The 11,652-nt window shown below is 34.9% G+C and overlaps 1 protein-coding gene across 2 annotated transcripts in view; it reads left to right on the forward strand.

Annotated features, from left to right (window-relative positions):
- Smg5 (Smg5 nonsense mediated mRNA decay factor) overlaps positions 1–3,993 on the forward strand; it is a 241,817-nt gene extending 237,824 nt beyond the window's left edge. For both annotated transcript variants that reach the window (XM_090373113.1, XM_090373114.1), the window contains 2 exons: positions 692–834; positions 2,993–3,993. In XM_090373113.1, coding sequence (XP_090229239.1) covers positions 692–834; positions 2,993–3,060 — 211 coding nt within the window. In that variant the 3' untranslated portion in view covers positions 3,061–3,993. The remainder of the gene's footprint in view (positions 1–691; positions 835–2,992) is intronic.
- Positions 3,994–11,652: the final 7,659 nt, after the last annotated feature.

The following is an 11,652-nucleotide window of genomic DNA, read 5'->3' on the forward strand; positions in this document are numbered from 1 at the left end:
ACACCAGTGTAAATCAGTAATTAAATATTTTCCACCAGCTTCATTAAAGTAGTATAGCATTAAGGTGAAGAATATGATTCACGCAAGTTTTTTTTGAAACTGAACAGTAGTTGTGGGATATTAAAATAGCATGATAGTTCACTATATATTTTGCTTTTGTTATCTGTCATTATGTATTATGATTCTTTTTTTTCTTTTTCTCTTTCTCTCCTGGTTCCTGCTATATTTGTTTCAAATTCCCAGAGAGAATTTGCAGTGTATCTGTCTGAAATAATAAATCAGATTATGAACATTAAAAACAAAACTTTTTAAGTATTCGTTAAAATTAAGTTAGTATAAATAAAATGTTCCTTCATTATGATCTTCAGTTTCAATGTAGAGGTTTTAGCTCCTTGTTCCTTCTTCTTTTTTTTTTTTTTTTTTTTTTTTTTTTTCAGTAAGATTGCTGTTACTGAAGATATTTGTTCTTATTATTCAATATATTATTACAATAAAGAAAAAAAATTAATCATACCATTTGAATTTTTTTTTTTTTTTTAATATTTTATTTTCCTAATATACTGAATTCTGGGTCAGTGCATCTATTGTCATAACTGAGATTAACAGTGATTATTTTATATATATGTGTGTGTGTGTGTATATATATATATATATTATATATTTTTTTTTTACCTCTCTCTTCTTGTGTTAGGGACTATTTCCAAATTTTGGAATGCTGTCATTATCTGAACCAACAGCAGCCTCACCGAAGGCCAACTGGACCACTAGTCACACTGGTGACTGGTAGTAATAACCTGCAACCCACCAATGCTATAGTTCTGGCTCAGTCAGTAGGTGAGTTGATCCTAAATTGTTAAATTTTTTTTTGTCGTTACAAATTAATTTTTATTATGTTTATTACAAATGAATTTTTATCAGAAATGTAGTATCCCTGTTTAACTGACATGTATAAATCATAATTGTAATGTGTACTTTAGAAACTCAACTTACCAACAAATCTGACCTATCATGGGCATCCCTCAAATTATGTTACTCCAATTGCCATCTTTTTTTCTTATACATCCATAATCAATCCAACCCCCCCCCCCCCCATTCTTGTCCCTTCTTGCTTATATGAAACAGAAAAAAGTTAGTATAAATAAGACTCTAAAAAGTAAACAATATATACGGTATATTCAAAGGATATTTTCAATGTAGACGAAGCTGATTTATTTTGAAAGGGGAAAAAAAAGAATTATTCATCGTCATTCATGCCAGGATTTAAGAATCTAAAAGTCATTTAATCCTTTTCCTAGGAGAGTATGTTGCAGGAGATTTTAAACTTAGATCAGTGCTGATTTACCACTCCCATTAAGATCCAGGCTGCGTGTTCTTCAGAAAGCAAATAAGAATGCCTAGGTTACAATAAAAGGGTGTCAATAATGATATATGGATTATTTTTGTCCAGCTGTTAATACAGATTGCATCAAAAGTGACCTTGGAGAGTGCTGCTAATCTGCAAAGTATTACCTTGAATAACTCTTGACATCTACAAAGTGTAGAAGTCCCTTTGCCTTCAAATAAAAGTGCACTGCTCGAAACTATGGACTATGATATCATCACAATTAGCAAATCCAGAGGTGAAGGGACTTCAGCTCTAAAAGTCTTGGAAAGAATTTAATATTTGATGCATAAATATTATGGATGTTTATTCTTGTCAAGATAGTCTGTAATGAAGATTACTTCAACTATATGAATGGTGTCAAAAATAAATAAATAATAAATGAAAAGGGCCAGAACATTAACTTCAGAGGATTCGAGGAAACTGCAGAGTGAACCCAAGCTGAGACCATGCAACTAGGCAAACAGTTAAGCTTTGGGGAACTGGAGAAATATGAGTTGAAAAACCAATTGCCTCACATGATGAGACATTGGCAAATGAAGTCTGTTCTTCAGAATTGGGGTTTATAATTCTGCCACTCCCTTCCAAAATTGTCCAAACACATGCTTCAACCAGACAACATCCATTCACTGTTCAACTCTAAACTTGCAGAACCAACTCCTCTTCCTCATTTATCCTTTCTGTTCTCCGGAAGAACTTTCCTTCACGTGTATTTCCTGAAATTAACAATCTACAAAAATTTATTTCTAATATCAACAGGTATCTTCTGTTTGAGGTAACAGATGGTGCATAAATAAAATGCTTTCTGCTTTAATTTGAATACTGCGTGCGTGCGTGTGCATGCACACACCTGCCTGTTGTTTCAGTTCCTGAAGGAACTATAACATCCTAAAAGATGGAAATTAAGTGTGATGAGGCTTACAGTTTTCAAATTATTTCGATGTGCCTGTTTTAAAATATAACCCTGCAACTTTTGCTGTTGGTGCTTTCTGTTTATTGCAGTCCACAACAGTTATTTGCTGTTTTAGTATAATCAGCACATTCTCTCTGAATTCATTATGCTCATACTGTATTTGAAAGGTAGTGCTGTGGGTCTCCTTGTATCTAGTTTAGTTATATGAGTTGTGCATTTCTAATGTCTTTCTTAATATAAATTGTGCACTAGCAGGCAGTTCTCTGTTTATAATATCTTAACATGAACTTCAATTTACTATAGGCTGGTGTTAAATAGAATGCATTTATCTTTGTGCTAATCAGCATATTATTTTATTGCCAAGATTTTCCAATTTATTTTCTGCATCATAAATGACTGCTTATCCAGAATCAGTTTATAAGATTTTATCACTTAAAACCACATGCAATAAATCAAATTACAGATGAGCAAAGATGTTTGTTTTCAGCCATTCTTCCTACAGGTACTTCATACCTATGGAAATTTCTGATATATTCATACCTAAATCAAATTCAAAGAACTTAATTCCAAAGTAGGTATTTTAAATTGGTTATTGAAACAAGTAATTGAAGATGGGATTGTCTGATAGTGTTTTGATTGTAATTAACAAAAATTCTATTTTAAGTGAAATGTTATTAAAACATGTTTCCTTTCAACAGGTGTTAATACAGAAAATATTGAGGTTTTTGCCTCAAAATGGCGCAGCTCATGCAAGAATCCAGGGTGAAACCACAAAAAAAAGCCAGCAGTCAGTGCTACAACTACTAGGAGGATGAAAAGTTGACCGGCCTACCTGCATAACCGAGTTTTGAGATGCTGTTATACAGCTACCCATCTCTAGGACTGTCCGCCATTGCCTCCACGGCAAGAAATAGATTGCCCACCAAATCATAGAAGTGCTGTATCCACACAGAAATGAAGAAACTGCCTCAACAAGAATATGCCACAAGTCTTGAGCCTGTGTAATATTGTTGCGGCCCTAAGGGTGGCTTAGTGTGATCTCACTCCTGTGCTGCATACATAAGGCATAGTTTGACTTCTGTAGTGGGCATGAGCTTACCTTACAAACTGTTAAAAAAAAATAATAATAAAAAAAGGAAAAAAAAAAAAAAAAAGAAAGTGATAGTAACAAAGTATTAGCATGAAATCTGTTGAATATAAGGGGAGAATAAAGATTAAATTTCAGAGTAATGATTACCCTGTGTCTGTTTGTAGGGAAAAAAAAGTTGCTACTTTTGTGTACTATGGTGTTCAGATATTGTTATACAAGACTCTACCATGTAGTCACAGTTGCTATTTGTTACAAGTATGTTTAGTCAAGATTTGTACATCAGACAAAAGTTGATATCCCACTTTCACCATATTTTGTTAATGTTCTGTCAAATGACCTTATGCATCTTATCGCTGCAGTATTGATTTAATCTCTTTGGTTGTAATAAGCATTTCTTGAAATGCTCCTTGGGATTGTTGTGTATATGTGCACCTCAGACATGGTTTGTTAACACTGGGGGAAAATACAATTTGTAGGCCTTTCGTGGAAGTTCTAAAACCCAAACTGATGGTTTGATTAATGCCTCTATACTCACGCTTGTTATATTTTAAAATTATTTACAGCTAAGAGAATTATATCATGCAGAAGTTCCCTGTAAGAGATAATGAAAGAAAGAACGAAAATGTTATAAGTGCATTGGTACGAACCACATAAATAAAGTTTTGTTTAAAAGCCTTAGATTGAACTCTGTGGTCATTTATGTGCAAAAATGTTTGGGTATTATTGCTCAAATTACATATAAACATAGTTATCAGCATATCGGTAATTCCTGCAGTGTGGCAGAAAGATATTTCAAATTGAAACATTCCATCTACATAATCTGTAATAGAAATTTTATTATTAACTACTACATCTAAAATGTTATGATACTTCAAAATAACCTCTTTTGCCACACTTTATGGAAGAACTGAGGCACAAACTTATCGAACTTTTTTTTTTTTTTTTTTTTTATGGTTATAAATTAAAGAATAAGTTCTACAGTGTTGTTTAGACAACTAATTTTAATAGCAGTCTTTAGCAAGCAGACTTCAGTACTCGGTGTGTTAGTAACTAAAGCTATAAATGCTGTAATCAAAATATTAGAAGTGAAAATTTTTGAATAATTTTAATAAATCAATAAAAGGAAATCCTTATTATTCATCGTAGTTATGTTCCTAGAACTGTGATACAAAGTGACCCCAATCAACTTATGTACTGACTTGCATAAAAAATGTATTGCACGAAAGATATATTCCAGTGCAAAAAATATATATATATTTTGTGTAAAAAACAGATATTCTTTAAGATCAAATTTTACTCTTTTAAATAAAATATAAAAATATTACTAAATTGAAAAACAATTGGTGGCCCAATCCACATCTTCCCCCTCACCCACAATTCATGTTCTCGAATTTCCAACTGTTTTTCTCCTTAGTATAGACTTCATGTAATATAAGCTATAAATAAACAAAAAAATTCACCACTATTTCTGCAAGGACTCAAATACCATGGCTTCATTTTTTCTTAAAGAAAGAACTAATTTTCACTTTTGCTTTTCTTTCTCTTTGTGAAGTTTTTCATAGGAAAATTGCATTTAATGTGTTCAAACCATCAATGACTACCATTGAAAACTTCATTAGCACTTTTGCCAAATTATTTGTTTACATGCATACACAAACAAGTGATTCAGATTGGTAGGAAGACATGTGAAGCACTCAGAATAGCTGTTCTAGTCATGGTGCATAAAGCCAAGATAATTGATTTGAAGACAGATGTTATCATCAGATGTAATGTTGCTTGTCATTGGCTTCTCAATTCGTGCCATTTCTGACAGCCTACACCATCCAGTCAATAATGTTATCAAGAAATGGTTGTTATGTATACGTGCTGCCATAGTTTTCCTCTGCATTGGTGGTCCGGCAGTGCACAAGAAAATCATGGAAGCTCACTCCATGTAACCAAAAGGGAACTTGGAAGACGAGTACAACAATCTTGTCAAACCTCCCTGCAAAACATTGGCCAGGCATTTAAAGTATTGATGGGTTTAAGATCTGTATAAATATGTACAGAGTTCCAGAGCCTTGGTTTTCATAGTAAAGGCTTTGTGCAAAAGTGAGCTATCACCAAATATAATAATCAACAATCTCACCTTGCATGGCATGATGAATTCTGTAACTGATCCATAAAACAGTAGAATTTGGTTCTATGGAGAGAGAAATCTCACTAACTGTATGTATTCTAGTCAGATGGAGGATGGCCAGAGAATATCTTCTGCCTGTATGAACATTGTGAAAGCATTTTTCATGGTATGGTCTAGGACCTTTGGTGGTTGCACAGAGAATCATAGATGGTTACCTTAACATTTTGGACAATTCCATGCTCCCAGTGATGTGGTAGTTGAAACAAATGCACAGATCTGTGTGTTTTTCAACAGTTACCGTACAACATACCACCAGTACTGTTTGAGAGTAGACATTCCAAATGTTCAAAATTTGGAATGGCCAGTGCAGAGTCCCAATTTGAACCATATTAAACACCTATGAAATAAATTGGAATGTCAACTGGTCAGCCAAACCAACGTGTTTCACATCAGTAGCTCAACTGGTTACTACCACTGGAAGAATTGAGTATTATACCTGCTGCAGTCTACCATTTGTTGATGTAAGTGATACCATGAAACAGAAGTGTATCTGGATCATTTTTGGAAAATAGTGTATAATTACCACTTATTTGTGATAAGATGTACTCTTTCAGGCAGTAAACTGGATATAACCCTCCCCCACAGTGTGTGGAAAAGACCTGAGTTCAAATCTCATCTTGATGGAGATTCTTATGTGGCACAGTTTGTTAATTTTTGAGAGAGGGCTGGATGGTCCCCTGCCCTGGAAATTCTGGAATAACATGATGTGCCAACAGTTCATGGCCTCAGTTGGCCCAACACAAATTCTAAATCCCAAGCCAGCAGATGATTTTAGTGTTGCCATCTCATTTGGGGATGGCAACACTAAAAATGTCTCATATGCAGTTTCTTTGTGACTTGTTGACTTGGTTTTGCACTATAAAATAAACAGCACTTGCTTATTAAAAAGTGTGTGCGCGCGTACGTACACAGTAAGGGTGGCACTACCCCAATAGCTGTTTTAACTCAGTCATTTATGGATGGTCATTTTAATCCCTCTACTTTTTTTTGTTCTAAACCCACTCTGTTCAATCAGCAGTGATTCACAAAAACTGTTTTGCTTGGGTTTTTAGTTAAAAATTTGAGCAATTATCAGATAGGGTTAAGATGACCACCATGCCTAAGAGTTTTTGCATAAGTGATAGCAGATGACTTTATTGCCACCCCATCAACAACTAGCAATCACCAGATGTCAATACCACTGAACCATGATTTTGTTGACAATTCTGACATTGAGCAGGACATAATGGGAGAATATACAGTGTCCAGAATTAAAAATTATAAAAAGAACTATATATAACTAGGCTGAGGGTTGTAAAGAAGTCAAGCAGAGTACAATAAGTGCATAGGAAAAGATATTAAACGATGAAAATGTTTTTATTGATTTAGATGGAAGGTGAATATCAAAATGTGTTGTATTTTGACATTCATCAATGATCATAATACCATTGTTTTGCCATCAACAGTGGCAACAAGGATATTAATTTGGAGGATGTAAGAATGTGGGTAGATGAGGATGAATTTCAAATGGTAACAGAAGAAGAACCATTGACAGTAGTTCAAAGGAAAATATTTGTAGATGAAATGTGAATTTAAAAAAAGTTAAATTACACAAAGCCGGAAGTTGCCTTGCTATTCAATAAATTTGCTGATTCTGACAAAGAATTCCGAAAATATTTTTGTCCTAAGAGAAATGAGCAACAATATTTAAAAGGGGGTACAACAGGCATCCTTCATTCAACGTAAAATTCCTGATTTCTTCAAAAAAGACAAATATAGAAATAATAACTACACATGATTAACACCACATTAAATAATTTGTCTAAAATTCATATTAGTATCAAAATGATGCAAAGAAGCAAGTTTAAAACAGCACCGGCCATAAAAAAAAAAAATATATCCACTTCATGTGCCCATTCCCACCCCACCCCATTGCTAAAATCTTGAATCTGCGCTTTCTTTGTAAGAGTACCCTCTTGTACCCACTCACTAACTTGTTGCTCTTATTTGTGCCAGCTGGCAAAATTCCTGTATATTATTGGCACAATCCTATGAACTATTCTAGCAGCCTGTTTGCATTGCTCAGGGAATTTCATGTCAGACTGTATGATTATTCCTACACATCTTTCGTTTTCCACTATTTTGAGTATGGTACCACCCAATTTGTACGTTATCCTAGGATTACTGCCACCCATATGCAGCACTTTACATTTATCAATGTTAAACCTCAGTCGTTGCCACTTTTCAGTCCATCTGCTTAATTGATACAGCTCTGTAAAAAAACGCCTTGCAACTTTTTAAGGTTGTAAAATAACATTTCTGACAAACAATTGTAGCACATAGTCTGCAGTGATATTCATAATCCTCTTAAGATCTGCATTAACACCTAATAAAAATTCAGGGCAAAAGCCTCAGACTTCAGGAAAATTTACAGACATATAAGTTAGTGCAATTGCATCATGTCTGTATGCAGTAAATTAACCGAAAATTATGTGAGCATCGTTTTGTTACATCTCATATTGTGAATGCCTTCACAGCGAGTTGCCCATTCAGTTATACTTCAAAAGAGTAACACTTCCCCAACAGAGAATAATTGTTACTTGTTCTCAGCAGGTGCCACCACCCAGATGGCTGTTTCAGGGTATATATGTAGGGATGTAATACTCTTGAACCTACAGACTCCTAAAAGTTGTAGAAAAGCTTAAGAGTAGTGGAAAGGATAGTAGGGGACCAAAGTTTACCCCGAAAGAAAGGAGCCACATCCGTTTTACTCACGCCCACTCATTTATACCTTGAATAAGTAATACTTCCCTAATAGAGAAGCCTATTGTTACATATTCTCGGTCTCGGTGGATACCACCAAAACAGCCATTTCAGGGCTATTTTGTATTTGTGTGGGATAACTCGACTATCCACTTGTCCCTATTAGACTTAGAAAAGCAAAAAGGTAGAGGGAAAGTAAGAGTGGAAGAAGAAAAGAAATAGTGTAGAAGAATGAAAGGGACAGTAGCTCCTTCAACTCACCACTCATAAACTCCTCGAATAGGCAACGCTTCCCCAGTGGAAAAGGCTGTTGTTACCTATTCTTGGAAACTCTGGACATCATCAGGCTACCCCTTGGTGCCGTTTCAGGGCTATTTGGCCCTTCTTCGGTGGGTGGGTAGGTACCCAAGTGATGCCCTTTGTCGGTGGGTGGTTAAGTCCACAATATGAGAGATGCCAAATGGTGTTTAGTAGTTTAATACTTAATAAAAATTTAGGGCAAAAGTCTCTGACTACAGGAAAATTTACAGCTGTATAAGTTAGTGCACTTGCATTATATCTGTACATAGTAAATTAACCAAAATTATTATAGTGATGTTATTTGATAATTATATAATAATATAGATCTGCATTAACTTATGGGAAATACTTCATTTCAGAATAACTCTTTTACGATGGTCTAATAGCTGTAAAGTCAGGTGTGTATGTAGGCTGTTCAATATACTACAACTGGAAGTTTAAGTTAAGTCTAAGTGAAAATATCCCAATTACAATAGCAGAAATGTGCAGTTTCATCAAATATTTCTAGACTAAAACTTATAATACAAATATGAGTAAGTTAAAGCAATTTATTTTATCAAATAGCTTCTAGGTAGAGCCGATTGATATACATCTGAAAACATGCAATATTTCCAAATTCTATACTCTGTGTTTTTGAAATGTCTTGTCAAACATGGGGTATGTTCTATTCAGCATACAGATTAACTTTTTTGTTCATATGGACATAGGTCTGGAAATGATTCCCTTCCAAGTTAAAGCCCCCTTTTTTTTTTAAAATGCCTGTTAATAGTAAAATGATAGGTGTATTTTGAATCGTTAACATAAGTGATGTCACTACGTGCATGCAAAATTTTGGAATGAATCCATCCACCCTAGATGAGTTAAAGTGAGTCATTAGTTCTGTTTTTCAGTAGCCCCGAAATTACTTATAAATGAGGGCGCCTCCGTAGCCAGGTGGGAAGGAGCAGCAGTGCGTAGCACACGCTTCTTGATTAGACCAGGGTTCAAGCCCGTCACCACCAAATACGGAGGATGCGGAAAGGTCAGGGAATGACCACTGCATTCCCGGAGCAATATCGCCTTAGTTGCTAATGCTCCTAAAAACCAAATAACAAACGAACTTATAAGTGAATCAGTACTGTACTGCTGAAATGGCAGACATTCATTTTGTTTAAAGACAAGTGAATGGGAACAGCAATGAAGCTTGGCATCTCCACTGGGGATGAGTTAGTCTCAGGCAGGGGTTGCATGATCTTTTCTCCTGCAAACTGTATTTTGGCCTGAAAACTGGTCAAGGAATGGATACAATTACAAACACTACTGGTACCTAACCTAACCACTGGGTAAGTTCTACAATGATGATGTCCAGTCATGGATACTTTTGTGGCCATCCAGTGGCATCTTTGCGAGAAAGAATCCTTTTTGCCTTTTACTGCTCATTGGAGAACCAGAACTGTCCAAACACCTGCTTTAGATGAACAGGTGAAGGATATGACCAAGGAATATCTTGGAAACTAGCAGAGAAATGTAGTAGCCATACTGGGTATTGCCATTCAACTGTATGTTGAAAATTCTTTGTGAGCAGCAGCTCTGCCCATATCACATGTAGGAAGTTAGACCCATTTTGTCAATGGCATCTGCAATCATTGTCTACTTTTCACAGACGAACTTTCACAACAATCACCAGTGAATATAGGAAAATCATATTCCTGCCACCTATTCTCACTTGCAAAAATTGCAAGCATTTCTTAAAGGAGGAACTGTCTTACTTGCTGGAAAAAATGTCACTGGAAACAATGCCATCAAATGTGGTTTGTGCATAAGGAGAATCCAGTACATTTTAACCTCATTGCTCAGGAATTTCTCAATAAATATCCTAGCCATTGAATTGGTAGGAGTGGACAAACTGCATGGCCTTCGTGCTCTTCTGATTTAAATGAATCAGAATTTCTTTTTAAGGGTATGCCTCGATGCTTATGCTTCCCAAGTTCATGCTACCCTGATTTGTAATGCATGAGTTCTCCAAGAAAGGATTATGGATGATTGCCAAACAATTCAGAACACTGAAATTTCTGAACATGTGCAACAACCTATGAGAAGATATATTGCTGCTTAATGTGGTCTTAGGTGGATTGCTTTGATGTAAACATAAAGGAAATTTCTCATTGGTCATTTAGAGTGTGCATTGACTAATTTAATAAAAATTAAAAAATTTTAAAAATGGGCCTGTAACCCAGAAAGGGGGTGCTTTTGGACCTACATTTATGTCAATATGAACGTTTTTCATCCCTGTGCTCAGTAGAACACTCCCAAAATGTGAGGAGACCTTTGAGAAACAATGTATATGGTAACTGTGATTGCTGTTTAATCAATTATTTGGAAAATAAAATACAGTAGGGTCAAAATTATGAGAGCTTAACTGGTCCAGCCTAACCAAAAGGAACAAACTATTAAAAGAATACATGACTAAATTGGCAGGCATCAAATACCATAAGTTTTTGTCTGCAATTGTTTACAAGACTATTTTAACAAAATTTAATTAAGTACTGTATTCTATTAACAAAAAATATGATTTTTTTTTTTTTTTTTTTTTTTTTGTTAAAAGTTTATCCAACATCCAAATATTTAAATACTGTACACTAGCTCTCATTAGTCATCTGGACCTTCCAAGTCTAGTCTTTTTGTATGGAGTCCAATTCTGATACAATCAAGGATCCAAGCCATGCCAAAGAGATATTAAAATTCACATTGGTGTCACTGTAATAGATATTTTTGGTGCAATTTATGCACTGGCTTGCCTACTAGAGAGAACTTTTTTAGGAAAAAATAAAGACTAAAGGATATAAATTTTCAAAAAATAAAATCGGATGTACTCAAAAATATGAATAAAATTTTAAATTGTGAACTTATAAATAAAGACAGATTACAACACTTCAGGTGACTACGAAGTGGGGCTCATGCACCTCTCTTATATACACTATCCTACCTTGATATTATGAGCTACAGAGCTTGGCAACCAGGCAACTTAGAAGGGAAACTGATTGAGGTTTAGGAGTTCTAACAACAAA

Source organism: Mastigoproctus giganteus, chromosome 5, assembly GCF_048544385.1.
Source record: "Mastigoproctus giganteus isolate SK-2022 chromosome 5, ASM4854438v1, whole genome shotgun sequence".
In the NCBI taxonomy this organism is placed as follows: Eukaryota; Metazoa; Arthropoda; class Arachnida; order Uropygi; family Thelyphonidae; genus Mastigoproctus; species Mastigoproctus giganteus.